This window comes from Capra hircus, chromosome 1 (genome assembly GCF_001704415.2).
Source record: "Capra hircus breed San Clemente chromosome 1, ASM170441v1, whole genome shotgun sequence".
Classification (NCBI taxonomy): Eukaryota; Metazoa; Chordata; class Mammalia; order Artiodactyla; family Bovidae; genus Capra; species Capra hircus.
In genome coordinates, this window is record NC_030808.1 from 138960263 (window position 1) to 138985643 (window position 25381).

The 25381-nt window shown below is 37.7% G+C and overlaps 1 protein-coding gene across 1 annotated transcript in view; it reads right to left on the reverse strand.

Moving 5' to 3' along the window:
• BRWD1 (bromodomain and WD repeat domain containing 1) overlaps positions 1-25381 on the reverse strand; it is a 123910-nt gene that overhangs the window by 92836 nt on the left and 5693 nt on the right. The window contains exons 5-9 of the mRNA XM_018051507.1: positions 11791-11941; positions 9643-9741; positions 9012-9172; positions 7738-7959; positions 328-428 (exon numbers count right to left, since the gene is read on the reverse strand). Coding sequence (XP_017906996.1) covers positions 328-428; positions 7738-7959; positions 9012-9172; positions 9643-9741; positions 11791-11941 — 734 coding nt within the window. The remainder of the gene's footprint in view (positions 1-327; positions 429-7737; positions 7960-9011; positions 9173-9642; positions 9742-11790; positions 11942-25381) is intronic.

Genomic DNA, 25381 nt, shown 5'->3' on the forward strand with positions numbered 1-25381 from the left:
TAAATAATTCCTGCCTAAATTTCTGCCTATGCATATAATCATATATATTTCTAACATTTTTCAAAATGTTTCACATACTATCACTTTTTCAAAACCATGTGACCACTAAGAGAACAGCTCCGTCCCTTTAACATACCCAAATATCTAAATGGCACAGCGTAAACAACAGTCAATATGGTACATGCACTGTATGTATCAAAAATTAAGTTCAAAAGTAAAAAGGCAATCACAACACATAATTTCTCTTTATAATCAGATTTCATTTTTAGACTAAACAGTAACATCATGAAAAAAGAAAAAACTTACTACACAATTACAGTCATTTACCTGAATTTCAGGGATTCTAAATCCCACTGCCAAAAACAAACAGTCCCATCAGCACCAGTGGAGACCATGTATCTTTGCGAGCCTTTGGCCATGGGGCTAAACTAAAAAGGAATAAAAACATTCACAAATCAGTTTCCACTAACATTACAGTTTAAGTTTTTCAAAGTTAATTTCAATTGACACTTTGAGCAACACACAAGAAATCCAAAATACAGGTGATACTACAGTGAGAACTCATAACAAAAAAAAAAAAAACAAAAAAGAACGTCTATTATAAACGTAATGTGATCTCAATAAAAGTTTATTTTGGAAACTAATAAGAACGGTCAGAAAAACTTTCATTAAGAGAAAGTAAAGATCTAGTCCTGTTGATGTGAGATCTACCACAAGGCCTCAGTAATTAAAACTATGGGGCACAGTATGTACATTATGACAAAAAGACCAATGGAAAACTGTGAAGTCCGAACTGGACCCTAATACACAAGACATACAACAAAGGAGCCACCTCAGTCAGATGGGGAAACAATGGATCATAAATGCATACACGGTAACGGGACAACTATGCAACAATTAAGGGGAAAATGGATCCATTCTTCAAACTATAAAGCAGGATAAATTCCAAGTGATCAACATTTTAAATATTTAAATAACAAAACAATACAAGTATTATAACAAAAGAATTATCTTGTAACTTCAGAATAGGGTTAACACTTGTGTTTAATAAAGTACCAACTGTGCTACACAAACAAGCTAGAGAAAGGAAGATCCATTTATTTGGTCCAGAAACATCCAAGGCAGCTTAAAAGATACAGAGGGAATTATAAGGAAAACAAGAAAAACACACTCAGCAAAGGAGTAAGATTAGCAAAATTACCAAAGTAAGAGGGAATGTGGTATGTGATAGTAACAGAAAGATCTATAATAATACTTAAGTTATCTCCAAATATATAAGCTCTTATTACTGTCAGTTTAATTCTCTCTCTATATATATAAAAAAGCAAAATGGCTGTCTGGGGAGGCCTTTAATAGCTGTGAAAAGAAGAGAGGAGAAAAGTAAAGGAGAAAAGGAAAGATATAAGCATCTGAATGCAGAGTTCCAAAGAATACCAAGAAGAGATAAGAAAGCCTTCTTCAGCGATCAATGCAAAGAAATAGAGGAAAACAACAGAACGGGAAAGACTAGAGATCTCTTCAAGAAAATTAGAGATACCAAGGGAACATTTCATGCAAAGATGGGCTCAATAAAGGACAGAAATGGTATGGACCTAACAGAAGCAGAAGATATTAAGAAGAGATGGCAAGAATACACAGAAGAACTGTACAAAAAAGATCTTCACAACCCAGATAATCATGATGATGTGATCACTAATCTAGAGCCAGACATCCTGGAATGTGAAGTCAAGCGGGCCTTAGAAAGCATCACTACCAACAAAGTTAGTAGAGGTGATGGAATTCCAGTTGAGCTGTTTAAAATCCTGAAAGATGATGCTGTGAAAGTGCTGCACTCAATATGTCAGCAAATTCGGAAAACTCAGCAGTGGCCACAGGACTGGAAAAGGTCAGTTTTCATTCCAATTCCAAAGAAAGGCCATGCCAAACGATGCTCAAACTACCGCACAATTGCACTCATCTCACACGCTAATAAAGTAATGCTCAAAATTCTCCAAGTCAGGCTTCAGCAATACGTGAACCATGAACTCCCTGATGTTCAAGCTGGTTTTAGAAAAGGCAGAGGAACCAGAGATCAAATTGCCAACATCCGCTGGATCATCGAAAAAGCAAGAGTTCCAGAAAAACATCTATTTCTGCTTTATTGACTATGCCAAAGCATTTGACTGTGTGGATCACAATAAACTGTGGAAAATTCTTCAAGAGATGGGAATACCAGACCACCTGACCTGCCTCTTGAGAAATCTGTATGTAGGTCAGGAAGCAACAGTTAGAACTGGACATGGAACAACAGACTGGTTCCAAATAGGAAAAGGAGTATGTCAAGGCTGTATATTGTCACCCTGTTTATTTAACTTCTATGCAGAGTACATCATGAGAAATGCTGGACTGGAAGAAACACAAGCTGGAATCAAGATTGCCAGGAGAAATATCAATAACCTCAGATATGCAGATGACACCACCCTTATGGCAGAAAGTGAAGAGGAGCTAAAAAGCCTCTTGATGAAAGTGAAAGAGGAGAGCGAAAAAGTTGGCTTAAAGCTCAACATTCAGAAAACGAACATCATGGCATCTGGTCCCATCACTTCATGGGAAATAGATGGAGAAACAGTGGAAACAGTGTCAGACAGTATTTTTGGGGGCTCCAGAATCACTGCAAATGGTGACTGCAGCCATGAAATTAAAAGACTCTTACTCCTTGGAAGAAAAGTTATGACCAACCTAGATAGTATATTCAAAAGCAGACATTACTTTGCTGACTAAGGTCCGTCTAGTCAAGGCTATGGTTTTTCCAGTAGTCATGTATGGATGTGAGAGTTGTACTGTGAAGAAGGCTGAGTGCCGAAGAATTGATGCTTTTGAACTGTGGTGTTGGAGAAGTCTCTTGAGAGTCCCTTGGACTGCAAGGATATCCAACCAGTCCATTCCAAAGGAGATCAGCCCTGGGATTTCTTTGGAAGGAATGATGCTAAAGCTGAAGCTCTAGTACTTTGGCCACCTCATGCAAAGAGTTGACTCATTGGAAAAGACTCTGATGCTGGGAGGGATTGGGGGCAGGAGGAGAAGGGGACAACCGAGGATGAGATGGCTGGATGGCATCATGGACTCGATGGACGTGAGTCTGAGTGAACTCCGGGAGATGGTGATGGACAGGGAGGCTTGGCGTGCTGCGATTCATGGGGTCGCAAAGAGTCGGACACGACTGAGCAACTGAACTGAACTGACACATAATCTAAAACCCTAGAAATGATATTTGTTGCAGGTGGTCAATGTTTATTTCCATTTACCCATACACATTTTCTTTTAATTCTTCATTTTCTCTTATTACTCCAAGCCTGGGATCACATTCCTTCTCTGACTGAAGAATACTATTTCAAATTCCCCTTAGTGCTGTCCCATCACTAAGAAACTCTGAGTCTGTCTGAAAACATGTTTATGACACTTCAGTGGATTTTCTGTAGGTTCAGAATTCTTGACCTACAGTCATTTCCTATCAGCACTCTCAGAAAAGCACTCCTTTGTCTATGAACCTTCACTGCTTCTACTGAGAAGGTGGCCATCAGTCTTGCTCCTTTTGTTGTTTTCCCCTCTGATTCTTTAAGATTTCTCTTTGTCTTTGGTTTTAAAACTAAATGTGATGTTCAACAGTTGTAGTTTTCTGTATATTTACTCTGTTCAGGAAACTTAGCATTTCTTCAATCTGTGGCTTTATTTCTTTAGTGTATTTTGCAAACTTCTCAGCTATTATCACTACAAACACAGCTTTTGCTTCATTTTCTCCTTCAGGAATTCCAGTTACATGTATGGTACATATATATGTATACACATGTGGAATCTTTTCAGCATTTCCTCTTTATTAACCTCTTTTGGTACATTCTAAACTCTTCACTCTGTGCTTCCATTTGTTTATTTTCTCTGGCTTCACTGCCAACTCATCAATTCTCTCTTTGACTTCCTTAGTAGAATCCAGTCTGCTGTTAAAACAATCAATTGAACTACTAAATTCAGTTGTACACTTCAGTCCTCAAGTTTCTTTTTACTAATTCTAGTTCTCTGATGAAATTTCATCAATAGCTGAATTTACTATGCATGGATATTGCCAAGATATATCCTCCCCAATCCTACAAGTCTGTCAAAATTTCTGCTAAGCTTCTCAGTTACCTATGAAACTGCTAAATGCCTTCAAATTCAAGGTTCCTCACTCTGGGCTTTCCATATCTTGGCTACATAATTTCTCACTATGTTAGCACTTTGTGGAATGGAATGGAAATGGAAACAGTGATGGACTTTATTTTGTTGGGCTCCAAAATCACTGCAGATGGTAACTGTAGCCATGAAATTAAAAGACACTTACTCCTTGGAAGAAAAGCTATGACCAACCTAGACAGCATATTAAAAAGCAGAGACATTAACTTTGCCAACAAAGGTCCATCTAGTCAAAGCTATGGTTTTTCCCATAGTCATGTATGGATGTGGGAGTTGGACCACAAAGAAAGTTGAGCACCAAAGAATTGATGCTTTTGAAATGTGGTGTTGAAGAAGACTCTTCAGAGTCCCCTGGACTGCAAGGAGATCAAACCAGTCAATCCTAAAGGAAATCAGTCCCAAATATTCATTGGAAGGACTGATGCTGAAGCTGAAACTCCAGTACTTTGGCCACCTGAGGCGAAGTACTGACTCCTTAGAAAAGACTCTAATGCTGGTAAAGATTGAAGGCAGGAGGAGAAGGGGACGACAGGGGATGAGATGGCTGGATGGCATCACTGATTTGACAAACACGACTTTGAGCAAACTCCAGGAGTTGGTGATGAACAGAGAAGCCTGGCATGCTGCAGTCCATGAGGTCGCAAGGAGTCGGACACGACTGAGCTACTGAACTGATTAGTACTCTGGATACTTTCTCACCTTCATCCAACTTTTCTGTTAATAGTTTCCAGCTAAGCATTACGTCTCTCACTCCTCAAGAATGTTACTTGATGCTGCTGCTGCTGCTAAGTCGCTTCAGTCGTGTCCGACTCTGTGAGACCCCATAGATGGCAGCCCACCAGGCTCCTCCGCCCCTGGAATTCTCCAGGCAAGAACACTGGAGTGGGTTGCCATTTCCTCCTCCAATTGTTACTTGATACTCTTAGACAAAAGGTTCTAAGTCTAACCCAGTTAGTCTAATACTAACGCTACTGAGAATGTAAATTATGAGTGATACTGCATACTGCTACCCATGAGAAAGGTTATGTACTAAAATACTGACAGGGATTATTCTAAATGGTAAGATTATGGAAGTTTTAAATATTATTTGCTATTAACTACTGTCTAGTTTTTTTGACAAACAATATTACTTATCTTTTTTTTTAATAAAAAAAGAAAGCTGTTACTACAATTAGGATGGTTTATACATGCCAGTAACAACAGGGCAAAGAACATGAAAAAGATTAATGTATCATGCACTTGTTTGTGTTTGAACTTCAGAGTAACCACTAGCAAGCACAGATAAGCCTTCTGATGTATAAAAACTTACTACCACACAAGTAAATTTTCTGTATCTTTGGTAGGTGATAAATACAGGTGGGCCCCTATTATCAAAACAATGAGGCTTTCATTGAAGACCAGAGCTTCACTCTCACACTGAACAATTCCATAACGATTTTAAAACAGATACACTCACAAACTACTTACTATAAATGTTGCTGTGATATTGTCTACAAGTTCATAACAAACTTTAAAATTTTAAAACCTGTGGAACACAGCTAGGATATGAATTAATTTTTAACCTATAAAGTCCTCTAGAGAACAATATACTCATTGTCAAAAGATAAATAGGCAAACCGAAGATTTTCCTCCAATATTCATAGTAAAACTCAATCCCAATTTTAGTTGTCATCCTTAAAAAACAAGTTTGCAGTCTCTGTTCTTTAAGAATAGTGACCACAGGAGTTGAGAAAAGTCACTTTTATCACAGACTTCACACCAAATCTATACATAGGCCACTCAACATATAGCCTGGGTAAATTCACATATGAAAATGAAACCACTCTCCTTGTTTAATCAAACTCAAATCAGAGACAACAACATGCCTTAAAAGGCCTTATAAATCATTACCTACTAACAAAACGTAATTTCTAAAAAGTGACTGATTATTACCATTCTCGGAACTAACAGATCTAAGGCAACTACAGAGAGACCACCTGGAAGAGCATATGTATTAAGGTAACCAAGCCTCTTTTATTTTCAATCAATGATCCTCACCTACCTCCAACATTCAGAATCAATCAAAATCTTAAGCAGTCGGGCCTAGCAATTTGTGTTTTAAACAAAGCCTCCAAGTGACTCTCATACGCATTAAATAAAACTACTACTCTGGATCCAACAACCAACTTAAAAGAAACACAAAGAGTGCTCGCTTCGGCAGCACATATACTAAAATTGGAACGATACAGAGAAGATTAGCATGGCCCCTGCGCAAGGATGACACGCAAATTCGTGAAGCGTTCCATATTTTTTTGGACTCAGAGGGAGAGGGTGGGAGGATTTGGGAGAATGGCATTCTAACATGTATACTATCGTGTAAGAATTGAATCGCCAGTCTATGTCTGACGCAGGATACAGCATGCTTGGGGCTGGTGCATGGGGATGACCCACAGAGATGTTATGGGGAGGGAGGTGGGAGGGGGGTTCATGTTTGGGAACGCCTGTAAGAATTAAAGATTTTAAAATTTAAAAAAAAAAAAATTAAAAAAAAAAAAAGAAACACAAAGAAACATGTTAATCTATTCTACAAGGAAGCAAATGGTACCCAAACTGTGGGAACTCTATAAATCCAATTTCCTCAACAAAGAAACTGCCCAAAAAATTGGACAAGATGATGAAACTTGTGGTAAAATTCTTTTAATGTATAGCAACCAATTGTAAGGTACTGACTTTGGTTCCTAATTCAAACTAAATAAAATAATGCTATTTATGAAAGAGTCGTGATTGACTCTTTGCGACCCCACAGACTATACAGTCCATGGAATTCTCCAGGCCAGAATACCGGAGTGGGTAGCCTTTCCCTTTTCCGGGGATCTTCCCAACCCAGGGATTGAACCCAGGGCTCCCACATTGCAGGCAGATTCTTTACCAGCTGAGCCACCAGGGAAGTCCATTTATGAAACTATTTGAAATTTGAATGTCAACAAACAAGTGTGATGATAATGTTTTTGGTTGTGTTTTTAATAAAACACAGGAGACATACTGAAGCATTTACAGATGAAATGATATGAAATCAAGCATTTGATTTAGGTACAAGGTGAAACAGATGAAGAAGACCTGGCCAGAAATGATGGACACATAAAGGCTCATCATACTATTTTGTCTACCATCTATATGGTTCAAAAAATTAATGTCCACAATAGAGAAAAATATATATTTCAGCCAATTTAATCAACTTATCAAAATCCATAAATTTTAAGGGAGAAAAATTATTAACCTGTCACCATGAGTGTATAATTGCCACTCACTCAGTTCAACTGTAAACCTAAAGGAAACAGTAAGTCATCCCAGTAAAGCTCTTAACAGCATTAGGTATCTATTACATCACCCTTCCAAGATTCATGGAACTATGACTGATTATATTTTTCCTGATTACTAAACTTAAAATAGATCATGTAATTACTAAACATCTCACTATTTCTCATCTCCAAAGATAATGACCATTTAAATGCAAAGGAGACAGTACACAAATGTGCACACTAAAGGGGGTTTTACCTGTAAAGATGTAATTGACCCCGTGTGTCCTTGGAGCACAGCAACTGGAGCACAGGTTCTCAGGCACCACACTCTAATTATTTTATCACAGCTCCCTGCAGCAATCATTGTATTCTCATAGTTTACTGCCATATCTGAAATTTCTGCAGAATGACCTCTTAATGTGGACAATAGGCGGCCATTGTGAGTTGACCAAATCTTCACCAAACAATCATCTGAACCCTAAGAAAAAATTTACCCCAAGATAAAATGTTAATACAGCAAGTCTTATATTTCATTTAAAAAAATACCATTCACTTGTCACACAAATTAAATGTCTCTATCTCCTCCTCTCTTTCCAACTGTAGAATACTCTGTAAATTATGAATCTGATGGCCAAGAAAACTTACAATGTTTTTCTTCAAATCAAATAATAAAAAAGATACATTCTTGCAGTTTTCATTTCTATGGCTTAGACCTATTATAAATACTATTATCTCCAAATTCTCTGCCATGTAATAAGTCCAACTAAAAGTCCAAGGCTCACCTATTTCAGTTAACAAAGTTAAATGTTTGTTTAGTTCACATCAAGTTAAACAACTTGGTAAGTATTAGTTAAGACAGTTCTGTTTCATAAGTGGAGTAAATGGCAATTCCAAAAACAAAAAATAATGGGACTAAAGCCCTCATTTTAAATAACTAAGCAATAGTCTCAAATTTATAGTACCATCCAGTATCCATCCATCCAGAAAGTATCTGAATATCAACTGTGAATCTCAACAACAGAAAAATGAAATCTAAACTTCTTATCCATCCTAACTTTCCCTTAAAACACTGAAATGGTAAGTTAAATTCCAAAAATTTACATGTAGTTTTACAATAATTATAAAATAATCTTTCAGTGTTAATCAATTTCCCCAGATCACAAGTAATCAATGAGAATATGAATCACCTGTAGACATCTAGATTTTGAGGGGAGAGGGTCTTTCTGATTAATGTAGGGGGATTTTTTGGATTGTTTTTGTTAATACACACTAGAACCTAATTCAGTAGGTCTAGAATGAGCTCTAGGTGATCCACAAACACCATACAAGGTTGATTATCTGCTTCAGAATTACAGGGGATACTTAATAAAAATGCAAATAAAAATGCAAAAATGCACAGACCCCACACCAGACCAAGTCAAAATTTCTGAGAAAAGGAAAAGACATATTTAATTAAGCTTTCCTAGATAATCGTGAGGCACACTAAAGTGCTCCAAATGATACCAAATTGACTTTAAAATGGTAACTCACTGTAAAGATTCTATGTCCTGTCCTATCAAATGCTACACAGTAAACAGCAGACAGATGTCCGAGAATCCTCCTGTGCATTTTTATGTGTTGATACATAGCTCCTGGGAACGCTGTGCTAAAAGTGGAACACCCTGTGAGTTGTTTTCCTCGATGGATCTCCACTAGGAAATAAAAACATGAACACGGTTAAGGAGAAGCCAGTAGGTGAGAAGCTAAGAAAAACTCCAAAACAATTTCTAGAGGGCCACAAAAATTAACACTTGAGAAATCCTAACGATGAAGTTTCTTCCCTATTCTGTTCTACTATAAGCACTGCTGCTGCTGCTATGTCACTTCAGTCGTGTCCGACTCTGTGTGACCCCATGGACTGCAGCCTACCAGGCTCCTCCGTCCATGGATTTTCCGGGCAAGAGTACTGGAGTGGGGTGTCATTGCCTTCTCTGACTATAAGCACTAGCACAGATTTATTAAATAAGATTGTTTTTCATTACCTTTTATTACTTTTAGTAATAATTTTAGGAAAGCAATTATCTGAAACATTACCAGCACCTCCTCTAAAGTTTTAATACAACAGTTACAAAGTTGGTCAAGAAATTACAAAATTATCAACTGAAAAGTCAACCTCACTTACCAAGATTTGGTGGGGAACCATAATTCACCGGCATTTCAGGAGGTCTTCCTCTATGAAGAGCAGCAAAGGCAGAGCCCTTCCAAACTGTGTGCCTGCAGTCTTTAAAATGAATTTTAGATACACATAAAATCTTGAAAGTTAACCCCAAGAAAGATTTTATAGAATACTTACGTATATTGTAATAAACTGTTTATTAAAAGGTTTACCAACTAATATACTTTAACAGAAAAGCCCTAGAGGTTTATTAGACTATTTCTGAAGGAAAAAAAAAAATTTAAGACATCTCAGATACAACAACAACAACTAACATTTGTGTAGCACTTTACAATTTACAAAGTGCTTTCTACATACATTATCTCATTGAATCCTCACAACAACCCTGTGAGGTAGGTATTATCGCCAATTTATAAGTGAGGTAACTGAGGCTCAAAGGTTCCAGGACCTTTAAAGAGATCCACTGCAAATGACTTGTCAAGATGGACCATAAAACCAGATCTTTTGACTCCAAGTCCTACTCAATGCCAAATGGATTTTTATTTTTCATCACAGAATTACACCATACAATCATTAGTGATAAAGGTCTTACTCGTAACTGATCCAATTTTCCCATAATGGACATTTTTGTAAGGAAATTTTTTTTTCATTTATATGAAAATCCTTGACTTACATTATTTAAATGTTACTGAGTTTAAAATTAATGCTGGCCAATATTACCATGACTTTAATCTCCTTAGTATTGACAAATGGCTTTCCTCTTGTTTTAGGATCATAGACAATCCATTACACAAGAGCACATGTAGGACCTGCGAGTCTGAACACTTAATTCTGAAGTCCTATCCCTCTTAGCAAATACACTAAGAAAACTGTCTAACCCCCTCTAGAGGAGATAGCAGCAGAGCACAGAGTATGCTGTGCTAGAAATTAGCTTCTGCAGAACTGGAGGAGGAAGGGAAGAAAGGCATTATATAAACCTCCACTGAGCCTCGGGTGCCCCAAACTAACAGGCATATCATGTTTTACAGGAATGAATTCATTACCACTATCAATATCAGTTACAAGGCATCCTCTCATGTCACTAGTACAAACAAACAGAGAAATACAGACCCTACCCTAGGACAGCTTGCTGAAGAGCTTCTTCTACAGTCTGCCAGTTCTAAAGCAGTGCTCATCACAAAACAACATTGAGCTTGACACAAGTAAAGAAAACAGAAGAAAACAGGCTACCCAAGCAACTACTATATAACAACCTAAAATAGAATAATTACAAGGTGAGTAGAACACAGAAAAAGGAGAAATATGAACAGTTTCCTGATTCGAGCCACAGTGTGGCGTGACTACATAGAGCACTGAAAAACAACTAAAGCTGACAAACCAGTCTGGCATGGAACCAAGAGGAAGGGTTGTTCTTTCTCAGTCAAACTTTATACTGGTGGAGCATCTAAGAGGCAGCATCACAACAGCAACAGATCTTAAAAATAATCATGAGGGATGAACGTGACGGATACTCAGGATCAGAAGAGCCAACATTCTTGCCCATTAGCGGTTAAGCCACGTTGTATACATAGATCGTATCACATACATATACTCAGTCTAAGTGATTTATACCAAGCTAACAGAAAAACAGCAATTCCAAACATTTTGCTACCACACAATTTTGCAAAAAATTAAATTGGTGGAAAAAGAACCATGCAATTGTACATTTTTGGTGCTCATTTTCAAAATGCTACCAAATTTAGAAAATCACTTCCCCTTATAACAAAGGGCTTGCAGAATCTAAATATCAAATGAAATACTTCTAGCATTTAAAGAGTTTATTAGACACATACAATTACATTCAATGAAGTTATAAGTGAGCTACAAAATGGAAAATTAAGAACTCACATTGATAAAACCTCAAACACATCTCATAATAAATTCAAGCTTTTGAGCTTAACATCTATACCTTTATCATTTTTTAAATGCAGAAGGACCCATTAAACACTGACGTAATAGAAATCAATGCCTAGGCTAAATGCAGAGAATTTTATAGTCCACAGCATGGTTTTTAGTTACATATCACCTTTCTTCCACAATGCTTACATTACTTCACAATTATAGTAATTATTAAGCTAGTAATACAAAGCAGAACACTTCTTCAAATTAAGGTACCTTTTGCTGTACGTAGCAAAGACTGCCTTCCTGCCCCAAGTAAAGAAGTGACTCTTGAAATGCTGGGTGGGATCTCTTTATCCAGCATGGGACCGATGCGTTGGCAGATTTGCAACAGATGGTCAGGAGCCACATGCTTATTGGACAAGACCTGATTGGAGAGCAAGTTTTGAAAACAACATTTTTTACAAGAGTTTCAAAAAACAAAATACTTAGGGACAAGTTTGACGAAACATGTGAGAAACACATACAAAGAAAACTACAAAATGCTGCTGAGAGAAATTAAAAAACAAAATAAGAAGTAAATTAGTCTACAGATTCAAAGCCATCCCAACCAAAACCCCAGTGGGCTTTTTTTGTTGTTGTTAGAAATTGAAAATTTTATTCTAAAATGTACAGCAAACAGCTTAGAAAAGCCAAAGCAGCTCTGAAAAAGAGCAAAGCTCAGAACTAACCACCTGATTTCGGGACCTGTAAGAACTGATTTTTAGCAAAGGTGCAAAAAAGAAAAGATAAATCTTTTCAAAATGGTGTCAAAACAAGGGAATATCCATTTGTCAAAATAATTATAATAATGAAAGTGAAAGTGTTAGTTGCTCAGTCATGTCCAATTCTTTCCAACCCGAGTCTGTAAACCACCAGGCTCCACTGTTCATGGAATTCTCCAAGCAAGAATACTGTGGGTAGCCATTCCCTTCTCCAGGGGATCTTCCCAAACCAGGGATCAAGCCTGGGTCTTCGCATTGGAGGCAGATTCTTTACCATCTGAGCCACCAGGTAATTAACTTTAATATGTACATGACACCATAAACAAAAATTATCTCAAGATACATCATAGATCTAAATGTATCATCTAAAACTTTAAAATCTATAAAAGAAAACTTTAAAGGAAAATCTTTATGACCTGACATTAGGCAAAGATTTCGAAAATGACACCAAAAACAAAATCCACAAAAGAACAGATCAATAAAGTATACTTCACCAAAACAACTTCAGTAGGTATTGTTAAGAGGATGAATAGACAACCATAAGCTGAAAGAAAATACTGGCAACGTATGTATCTGATAAGGGACTCATATCCAGAATACATAAAGAACTATCAAGACAATAAATTTTTAAAAACCTAATTTTTAAGAATGATTTGACTAGGTACCTCAACAAAGAAGACATACAGATGGCAAACAAATACATGAAAAGATGCTCAACATCACTGGTAACAGATGAAATCCAAATTAAAACCATACTGAGATATCACTACACATCTACTAAAAAAGCTAAAACTGACCAGACCAAGATCACAAGAATGTAGAGAAACTGCTGGTACAACGGGAAAACAGTACAATCACTTTGGAAAACACTGAGGTAGTGTCTTTAATAGTAACACATACATAACCATTTTATCCAGCTATAATACTCATAGGTGTTTACACAAGAAAAAAGGAAGCATATGTTCACATAAAGGTTTGCATATGAATGTTCTTGAACAGGTTTCTTCTCAAGAGCCCCGAAGTGAACATTATTCAAATGTCCATTAACCGGTGAATGACTAGACACATTACTGTGTCTGTACAATGGAATATTACTCAGCAATAAGGAAATTTAGTAACACAAAATAATGGGTGAATCTCAAAATAACTGTGGAAAGAAGCCAGAAAAAGAGCACATGCTATATGATTCCATTTATATAAAACTCCAGAAATGCAAATTAACTTATAGTTACAGAAAGCAGGTCACAGGTTACTGGGGGCTGGAAGAGAAGCAGGAGGAATTATGAAGAGGAAACCTTTGAGTGTAAGAGGGATGTTCACTATCTTCACTGTGGTGATGGGTTCATGGTGTAACACATCTAAATCTATCACTCAAACATTTTATATGCAGTTTACTCTGTCAATTATATCTAAAAAAACAAAAAACAAAAAACTAACGTTACCTGATATGATTTGGCATAAATTTTAACGCTTCATCCCAAGGGCTCCTCAATCGCATTGAGGAAGTTCTGACAAAACATCACTGTCAGGACTGTCCCAACATTCAAGACACACAGTATCTCTGCTCCCTTCCATTAATGCCAAAAATATTCCCCGTGCCATTCTGATACCAACAATGCTCCACATTATTTCCAAATTCCTTGAGAAACACCATTCCAAAAAAATTTGAAACCAAGTTCTATTAATAAATCTATTTTGGCTCTGAATCATGAATTCAAACATAAAATAAACTTGGATTCAATATAAAGTTTTTGTTCATAAACCCTGGTGACATCTTTAATTTTCCAACCTGACCCAACGTTTCCCACCATAATAGATATTCCAAGGCAAAACTCAAAAGATATTATCAGAGCTCAGAAAGACCTCAAAAAAGTATTCGATATCACTTGGCACTCTGCTGCGAAGTGTCAGTATGTAAAAGTTCAAGAACTGTTGCACATAATTAGCTCATCGTAAGAGTGGAGAGGAAGACAGGAGGAACTAGAAGGTAATTCCAACAGGATCAAGAAAATCAAAGATCTAAGACCTTGTCAGTAAAGAAAACCTGAAAACAAAACCCCTATTAAAGCAATTGTACTGAGTGACCTGAACAACATAAGGATTAAATTTCCGATGGATTAAGTATATAAGATAAAATGACTGTGGGAAATGGCAACATGACTTCCATAACATGGAAAATCACACTTTTCTAATAGTTCTCTTTGAGTTTTCCACTATTTAGATGGATGTGTGTGTTAGTCTCTCAGTCCTGTCCATCTACTTGTGACCCCATGGTCTGCAGACCACCAGGCTCCATGGGATTTTCCAGGCAAGAATACTGGAGTGGGTTGCCATTTCCTTCTCCAGGGAATCTTCCTGACCCAAGAATCAAACCCAGTCTTCTGCAATGCAAGCAGATTCTTTACCTTCTGAGCCACCACAGTAGCCCATTAGGTGCACAGAGAACTCTTAACTATATACACAACCAACTCTATCTGAGTTGAATGGAGACTTGTTTTTGAAGATCAGCTATAAAAGCTATGGATAAAAAAAAATTCTCCAGAGAAAAGGAATGGACAGAAAATTTTAAACAGATTGTTTCCCAGTGGTAGTATCTTATTTTCTCTCAAATGATATGGAAAAAGAGCTTTACAAACATGCAGTAAAAGACTGCCTGTATTGAAGCAGCAACAAACCTGATCATTAAAATAACACGAAGCTTCAACACAGGCAAGTGGATCCAGATAAAGTCCTTATAGGAATATGGACTCCATATGGTAGTTATGAAGAGAATTACAGATTCTCTGCGTTTTTTCTGAGGATTCTAATGTAACCAAATCTAAATAATAATAATAATTTTAAAAATCAGAGATCTGGGGTGGGGGGACATCCTATTGTTGTACAAAATAAGATGTATCTGAAAAATAATATGGTCCTAGTACCAATATAGACAAAAAAAAAAAACACCAGTTCTGAACTTTAAAAAATATATTGACAAAAATTAATATATTAAGTAATAAATAGGTAATTTTCCTTTAATATTTTCAAGTCCTAGATAGGAGCGTTAGTAAGTTTCTAACAAGAGCTTCAATCAGTATACCAGTTGGAGTCAGGCCGGAAGCTAAGTCCCTCCAATGGCCAAACAACCAATCCTTCGACACTCTTGTTCACTGCAGCCATATTCAGTTTCAGGAAGTTTATCAGCCACAACCCTAGAATCACTGTGTCACTATCACCAAGTTCTGGTCACAGTGATCATGAGCCCCTTTCAAGCCCTGACTAGCAGTTACAGAAAGTGGGAGTAGAGTCTAGATAACCTAATTGGAAAATTATGGGGGAAAATAGCTTGTTCTATAAAGTTTGGGATGCTGTAATCTAACCAGGATCTAAAATGAATATTTAATATCTTAAAGATGTACCTGTCTGACCTTTACCTTTCCCTCAAAGTATCTTAAGCTACATCCAGAAATTCTGCAACGGAAAATGTGTAAACTACCATAACTCCTGTAACAATGAAAATTCCAGTACAACAATGAAACACAAGAAGTGACAGAAAGCACTGCCTTTTACACAAAATACAAAATTTGGTGTCTTTCTTACTTAAGAAATTCTCCTCAGCTTCTGATGACAGACATTCTTTATTTTAAAAGTGCAAATTTAGTATAAATGGCAAAATATTCCCAAAGAAATAAGAGGAAAAAAGAGCTTAACAATATAGACAAAAGGACCTACACAGAGAAATGTTCTAGTGCTGGCATGAGATCTTCATGTAAAAGCACTTTAATGCATTTTAATTACAGAAAGTTAACTAGCTCTAGCTTCTCAGAGCAGTGACCGCTTGCTTACCCAACAGCCATCACCTCCCCACTTCAGCATTACCTCACTTTTCCAGATTCTTTCATAACCAAGAGACCATATGATCTAATTCTGGCCAATGAAACTGAGAAGAAATCTCCTGAGGCAAGGGAACATTCCTGGAAAAATTGTCCTCCCTAATAAAATAGTCACAGGAAGAAAGAATTCTTCCCTCCGAGCATTTCTAGGGTATGATGGCAAAAACTGCAAAAAACCATCCAGCAACGTGAAAACTAAGAGTCCAAGGTAAAAAGACCAAAACGGCAAGGCTGCCAAAGAAGAAAGGCAAAGACTGACTTTAGTGATGCCAGGAGACCCCTGCATCAATCCTTTTTATAGACATGTAAGAAACCATTGTAGATCTTTATTGTTACTTAAGCTACTGCTTCTCAGCAAATGTATTCGGTAAGTCTATTATGCCACATGCAATCTCACCAATCCTAACAGCATGTTTACCAATCCGAGTTACCTGTAACAAAGTAACCCGCCAACCATCTCAATCAAGCCAGGCTTGCCTAGAAAATGCTATTAATGCTGACTGCTATGTTAAACAGAAATACAGCCTTAGCTAGCATTTCTATGCAATTCTATTAATACCATTTTCATCCTCCCTTAGCAAAACAATGACCTCTCTTTCTAGACCATTTCAGCTTTTCCAAATTACAAACTATTCAGGAGAAAAAAAAATCTAACATTTCTGATATTGTCTGCTTGTTTGGGATCGAACCCTGTCCCTGACAATGAAAGTCCTAACCACTGGACTGCCAGGGAATTCCCATAAGCTTTCTGATTTTCTTGATAAGAGAGTTCTCTTGCTGTTTCTAGACCTATCATCAGATCATCTGACAAGAGTAAACACAGAAAGCAAAATTCTCAGGGACTTTTATCCATGAATCAGCTGACTTCTGAAGCATCTTGAGATTTGTGTGCATCAGTCCTGTCTGACTCTGTGCAACCCCATGAACTGTAGCCTGCCAAGCTCATCTGTCCATGGGATTCTCCAGGCAAGAATACTGGAGAGAGTAGCCATGCCCTCCTCCAGATCTTCCCAACCCAGGGATTGAACTAGCGTCCCTTAAGCCTCCTGCATTAGCAGGTGGGTTCTTTAACACTAGTGCCAGCATCATCTGGGAAGCCCCATCTTGAGATTTCTGCTATATCAAATCAAAATACCAGAATTTTCTAAACTGAGTATGACCAAAACATGGTCTTAAAAGTCTAAATCCTATATGGAACTTAATGAAGAGATAAATATTCACCCCCCAAAAAAACTTCATTTTTAAAAAATGTTTAACAAGATGTAGCACTGGGTTGGCCAAAAAGTTCACTTGTTTTCCCAGTTACGATGGCTCTAGTAGCACTTAGTTGTCTTACCTTCATTCGAAGTAATTAAGATTGTCTTGTGACAGTTGTCATATCAGCATGCATTAAAAAAAGAAAAACACTGAAATTGGTGAATTTTTGTGTAGCCATTTTAAAATTGAAGAGGGGAAAAAAGCAACATTTTCAGCATATTATGCTTTATTATTTCAAGAAAAGTAAAAACCCAACACAAAAAACTTGTGCGGTGTATGGAGAAGGTGCTGTGACTGATCCCAAACGTGTCAAAAGCGGTTTGTGAAGTTTTGTGCTGGAGGTTTCTGACTGGATGATGCTCCATGGTCAGGCAGACCAGCTGAAGTTGATAGCGATCAAAGTGAGATATTGAGAATAATTATACCATGAGGGAGTCAGCCAACATACTCAAAATATCCAAATCAAGACTTCCCGCATAGCACAGTGGATAAGAATCTGCCTGCCAATGCAGGGAATATGGCTTTGATCCCTGGTCCAGGAAGTGAGCCCATGAGCCACAACTTCTGAGCTTGTGCTCTAGAGCCTCAACTATTGAGCCTGGGTGCCACAACTACTGAAGCCCAAGCACCTAGATCCTGTGTTCTGCAACAAGAAAAGCCACAGAAACAAAAAGCCTGCATACCACAGTGAAGAACAGCCTCCATTCACCACAACTAGAGAAAGTCCTCGAGCAGCAATGAAGACCCAGTACAACCAAAATTAAATAAAAATTTAAAATATCCAAATCAAGTGTTGAAAATCATTTGCACCCAGTTGGTCATGCTCATTGATTTCATATTGGGGTGCCACATAAGCTAAGCAAAGAAAACCTTCTTGACTGCATTTCTGCATGTGAATCCCTACTTAAACATAATAAAAAGTTGTTTTTTTAAAGCAAATTGTGAGAAGCGATGAAAAGTGGATATTTTGCAATCATGTGAAATGGAAGAGATTACGGGGCAAGCAAAATGAACCACCACCAACCACATCAAAGGCTGGTCTTCATCCAAAGAAGGTGATGCTGTGTACATGGTGAGACTGGAAGGGAGTCCTCTATTATGAGCTCCTTCCAGAAAACCTAATGATTAGTTCTGATTAGACCAACTGAAAGCAGTATTCAATGAAAAACAACTGGAATTAGACGACAAAAAAATGCATAATCTTCCATCACGATAACACAAGACCCATGTTTCTTTGATGACCAGACAAAAACTGTTGTAGCTTGGCTGGGAAGCTCCGATTCATCTGCTATATTCAGACACTGCACCTTTGGATGGTCTTTTCAAAATTTTCTTAATGAAAAAAAATTCAATTGCCTGGAAGACTATAAAAGGCCCCTGGAATAGTTCTCTGCTCAAAAAGATTAAAAAAAAAAATTTGAGGAAGATGGAATTATGAAGTTGCCTGAAAAAAGATAGAAGGTAGTGGAACAAAATGGTGACAATGCTCAATAAAGTTCTCAGTGAAAATGAAAAACTGTGCCTTATTTTTACTTAAAAACCAAAGGAAATTTTTGGCCAAACCAATAAAACAGAAGAGACCAGCACACTTTTTTTTTTGGCCACACAGCTTGTGGAATCTTAGTTCCCCAACCAGAGATTCAACCTGTAACCCTCACAGTGGAAGCGCAGAGTCCTAATCACTGGACAACCAGGGAATTCCCAATACAGGTGCACTTTTAAACATATGAATTTTACAAAACTACAGCCTACAGAAGATATGAAATAATAAAAGTTCTTGGTCAAATAATTTCAGTCACATATACATACTAAAGACCAGATTTCAACATTAAGGCAAAACATCTCCTAATCAGTCTGAGCTCATTATTTCACCCAAAAGTCTGTACCTATTTCAAATGATCACAAGAAATAAAACCTATTCATATTAGCTACATCTTTAAAACAAATTCATAAAATACAATACAAACATAAATCAAGAGTTTACAGAGTCATATGAAAGAAATGTAGTTGATGGAAATTCAAAGGTTCAGCTGCTAAGCCCAGAAATGTCTGAAATACTAGGTAAATGCAATTAAACACTCAAAACGGAAATATTAATTCCCAAATAAAAAGCCAGAAAGGACCCATGGCTTCACAGCTATTGGTTAAGTTACAGTTCAGAGCCAATTCCCTAGTATGTAATGATCACCTTCATTAAAACAGTACAGACTGTCACAGCAACAGAAAGAGACTGTGGAGGAAAGCCAGAAAGAACTTAGAAAACACTGACGACTGCATTCTCTACAGAGAAAGATGACTCAAATGGTACTCGTTAACTGACTGACAAACTGGAAAAGGCTAGGCTCAAATACATCATACTAACCAAATGCTAAAATACACTCTACATAAAGGCATTTAAAAAGAAATTATAAATGGCATAGGAAAAGATATAAACGGATATATAATACTGCCTTTATAATTTTATTGTACAGAAAGGCTTTAAGGACAACCATAAAGGCAAAACAAAGATTAAGAGATACAAAATATTAAAAATCTTGAACCACCAAAAAGAGAGAAAAATCCCCAAAGAAAACTAAAAAGCAACCTGCAAACTAGAAAAAGGAATTCAGAACAAGTGACAGACTAAAGAATAACCTATCTATGTATATACATATATATGGAGAATACTTACAAAACAGTAAGACAGTAGTAGAAAAGCAGATAAAAGATATAAAAAGGCAATTCAAAAAAGATGATTACCAACAGCCAATAAACTCACTTCTTTTTAAAAAATCCTAGACATTTAACTATGGGGTCAGAGGTTAGGCAGGTTAAGGAAGACAGTGACCACACTTTCTTCTGATCTTCACATAGCTGGCTCCTTTTCATCCTTCAGGTCAAATGTTATCCCATCGAAAAAAGCTTTCCCTCACCATTCCTTAAATATCAGCTATCTCCTTTCACCCTCCCTTCCCAATCCCCATCACTGGTCTGAATTTGTATTACAGTAACTGGTCTGCTGCTCCTGGTCAGTTACACCCCAAGGGGTCAGCTCCATAAATGTAGGAGCCTTGTCCATCTCCTCCAGACTGGTATTCCCGGAACTCTGAATATGGCAGATACTTATTTATTGCATAAATGCACCATGCATTACTGAATGAATAGTCAACATAAAAAGTACGGCATACAGCCGAGATAAACATAACCTCATCCAAGTTACTTGTCTCTTCCAAGTTCATTTCAAACAGGAAATCATGATACATGTAAGGTAATAGGGTTGCTGAGAAAACTAAGAGAGAAAATACAAAGGTTAAAGCTCTTCTGTGCAGTACTTGGCAAAAAATGCCTCAAACCTTAACCATGAGTACTATTTTATCCATCAAATTAACAGAGATTAAAAAGGTTATGTGGGTATGAAATCAGTGTATTACTGCATACAACAGTCAAAAGTTAAAACAGGAAGAAACCTAAGGAGAACAAATCAAACATTATAAAATGTAAACCATTTTGTGAAGTGAAAGTCACTCAGTCATATCTGACTCTTTGTGATCCCATGGACTATACAGTCCATGGAATTCTCCAGGCCAGAATACTGGAGTGGGTTGCCGTTCCCTTCTCCAGGGGATCTTCCCAACCCAGGGATCAAACCCAGGTCTCCCGCGTTGCAGGCGGACTCTTTATCAGCTGAGCCACCAGGGCAGTCAGTAAACCATTTTCCTCAATGATTAAATTTCTAGAAATTTATTACAAGGGACAATTATGTGCATAGATAAATAAATACAAAGATCTCATTTTGATATTCCCAGAATCACTAATAGAAAAATCTGGAAACTAAACATCCAAGAAGCAAATAGTTAGGTAAAATTTTCCAAAGAAATGGCAAGGAATTAATTTTTTTCCCCCAGTTTTGTTAGATTATATGCATAAAGAAAAATAAACACTTCTCATTTTAGTGATTTTTTTCATTTTCTCTTTGCTTTTGCATTTTCTAAATATTCTACAATGAACGTAAGCAAGCTTTAACATTAACCCAATTTTTAGTCATAGTTCACACACAAAAGCTAATGAACTAATTACATACCAGTTTGTATAGAAAGGTCACTACCAATATCTTCAAATATTTACATAAAAATAAGGGCAAATTTTAAGGCTTTAAATTGAGGCTCTACCACAAGGTCTTTCTCAGGCAAAGGTCTCTCCATCTAGAACCTGGCCTCAAGTAAACCAATGATAATTTAACTAACAGATACCAGAAAAAAGGGGGTCAGGGACTCTCCAGATCCACAGGAAATACGATTAACAGTTCTAACTCTACATCTAACTAGTTATGGGAAAGCTGGACAAAGTACTCACTAGGACTTCAGATTCCACATTAACAAAAATAACAAGAGGTAATAATGTTTATTTATAATGTACATGTCTAAGTATTTAAAGGTTTTGATTAATTCATTACATTAATAACAGCTAATACTTACATAGTGATTATTATCTGACACTGTTGTAAAAACTTTGTATACACTAGCTTACTACACCTCCCAACTAATTCTCACCTTAAAAATGAGAACAAGCTGGGACTTTCCTGGTGGTCCAGAGGCTAAGAATCCGTCTACCAATGCAGGGGACATGGGTTTGATCCCTGGTCTGGGAATATTCCACATGCTTCCAAACAATGAAGCCTGTGTGCGACAAGTACTGAGCCTGCGTGCCTAGAACTCATGTCCTGCAACAAGAGAAGCCACCTCAATGAGAAGCCCAACCACCACACTAAAGCCCTTATTCAGCAACGAAGACCCAGTGCAACCAAAAATAATTTTTTTAAGCGAGAACAAGTTGGATTATCTTTAAAATAACTTTTATCAATATCTCCCCTTCACAGAGCTAAGGAAACAAATCTAAGTTAACTAAACCCCAGAAACCGATAAGCCCTTCTGTGAACAGAAAACAAGACTTCAGCTGTTTTCATCCCTAGCATACAGGCAGGAAGAACTGACACAGACAAGAAAAAGAAAAAATCTGCCAAACCTTTAAACAGCTGCCTGCAGACTCGCACAAGTGATGAGAATGCTAAGGAGCTTCCTCAGAGTAAGTGGCACCCACTCCCATTCCCTTCCATAGGCCTTCACCAACTACACAGGACCAAAAACTGGATGCAGAGCAGGTGGGAGAGAAACCTCCTAAGGGTAGGGATAGTTCAAGGTAGAAAGCCAATGGCTGAACTAGAGAGCAAAGAGAACTCTTCATCAAACAACAAGCAGGCAGCTGGACTATAAAACAGTACACGATCTTATGAAGTATGGAAAGCTGGCAACTGGGCCATAAAGTATGACCTCCCAAGAATCTCACTAGGGCCCAAATTTCAAAATCGGCTGAAAAAGAAAGTCTTAATCCCACCCTCAAAACACGTAAGCCAGTTATTAAATGAATGCAATTAAAGTCACACAAGTCAGAGATGATCAAATTAGACTGACCCAACCCCACACTAATAGTTTGGGGTGAGGGGATGGGGAGGTGCGGGGGCGGGGGGCGGGGGGGGGGGGTGAGAGGCACATCTTTTTTTTTTTTTTAACCACATCTGAAAGCATGTGGGATCTTAGTTCCCCAGTCAGGGATCAAACTCTTGCCCTACGCAATGGAAACACAGACTCTTAACCACTGGACCACCAGGAAAGTCCAAGTACCTTATTTACGGACACTGACTAAACTACTCTTTTAATGTAAAAAGGCCCAATATACTTCAAAAGATGATGAAAAACACAAAAAAACATGAGACCCAGGGTCAAGAGGAGGAGTGGCCAACAGCAGCAGACCTGGAGCTGGCCAAGATGTTGGAAAATATTCAGCCATTATCTCCTCAAAATACTTACTCTGCCCCATGCTTCCATCCTTTCTACATGGGACTTTTAAGCTATTCATTGAACTACTTGATATCCTACAGGTTTAAGAAGCTCAGAGAACCTTAAAGTGACAAAAAAAAAAATCCACCTAGGCACATGTGGTAGGCAGTTTCTGACATGGACTCCAATATCTCCACCTTCTGGTACTCACAGACTTGTGAGTTCCCTCCCCATGAGTAGCTTATTTCTAACCAACAGAGTACTAACACTGGGTAACATATCCATTCAGTTGAGTTCAGTCGCTCAGTCGTGTCCGATTACTAGCTTCCAAAAGAGTGTGACTTCTGTCTGCAGGCTACCACCTTGTCAGCTTTCATCTTCCGACAATGTAAATTGCTAGGTTGGAGAGATTAAGTTAGTATGGAGCTGAGGGCAGCCAAGAGCCAACCAGGAATCGAGTCAAGGCTCTCAGCCCAACAGTCCACTCCAGGAACTGAACCCAGCCAAAAATCATGTGAATGTGGAAGCAGCTCCTTCCACAGTCAAGCTTTCAGTGGAAACACCAGCTCTGGCCAACACTTTGAGTGCAACCTTGAGAGATGGAGACAGAGGATTCAGCTCAGTTGTGCCTGGACTTCTGACAAACTTTGAGACAGTAAATCTGTGGGAATTCCCTGGTGGCTGTGCTTCCCTCATAGCTCAGTCGGTAAAGAATCTGCCTGCCAATGCAAAAGACCTGGGTTCGAGTCCTGGGTTGGGAAGATCCCCTGGAGAAGGAAATGGCAACCCACTCCAGTACTCTCACCTGGAAAATCCCATGGACAGAGGAGCCTGGTAGGCTACAGTCCATGAGGTCGCAAAGAGTCAGACATGACTGAGCGACTTCACTCACTCACCCACTGAGCCTGAGCTCTGGAGCCCAGAAGATGCAACTTCTGAGGCCACACGTGCTAGAGCTGGTGCTCCATAAGAAGAGAAGCCCCTGCAATGAGAAGCCCTCTCACTGCACCTAGATCCAGTGGTTAAGACTTAGTGCTTCCAATGGAGGGGGCATGGGTTCCTTCCCTGGTCGGGCAAATAAGATTCCACATTCTGTGTGGCATGACCAAATAGAAATAAATAAATAGATAAATAAATCATTAAATTTGTGCTGCTTTAATTCACTAAGTTTCAGACAATTTGTTATACAGTGATAATGACTACGGTATATCACATAAACCTTCTGAAAATTAAAAACAAAATGAAAATCTTGAAAAGCAACCATAGGGAAAAACATTATATTGGGACTTCCCTGGTGGTCCAGTGGTTAAGAATTCACCTTATAATGCAGGGGACACCAGTTCAAATGCCTCAAAGCAACTAAGCCCAGGTGTCACAACTAAGACTCAACACAGCCAAATTAATTAAAAACATACACATCTTAAAAGAAGAAACAGTAAGACTGCTGGCTTTTCAATACTAATGTGCTGAAAGAAAAAAAAAAAAAAAAAACAGAACTAAGCAACCAGAATTTCACAGCTTAAAAAAAATGCATTTAATAAAATCAAAACAAGTTTTCAAACCAAAAAGGAAAACCAAAATCATTGTCAACAAACTTTCATTTAAAGAAATATTAAAATAAGTTGTGGAGACCAAAGAAAAAAGTAGCACAGCCAAGGCTAAGTGGCTCAGACAGCAGCACCACTACCATAATTTGGCACCAAGATAGAGAGACTGTCATTCTCCATTCTACTTTGTGGTCATTCATAAGGGTAAAAACCAAGTATCATAAGCCCACGTATTAGTGCTCACAGACTGTATTTTGTTATTTCACAAAACACTACAAATATAAATTAGGCAAAGGGGAAGTCTACACATTATGACTTAAATGTCCCATTAGTGTTATCACTCATAAATACTACTGATTACTACTGTGTGCCCAGCACAGCAAAATCATTTTTTTCAGTATTTTTACAACACTTTTTATTGTTATACAGATCAAAGAACTGAGGTAGAGATTAAATAATTCGCCTAAGATTACATGTATCAAAGCTATGGTTTTTCCAATAGTCATGTATGGATGTGAGAGTTGGACCATAAAGAAAGCTGAGCACTGAAGAATTAATGCTTTCAAACTGTGGTGCTGAAGAAGACTCTTGAGAGTCCTTGGACTGCAAGGAGA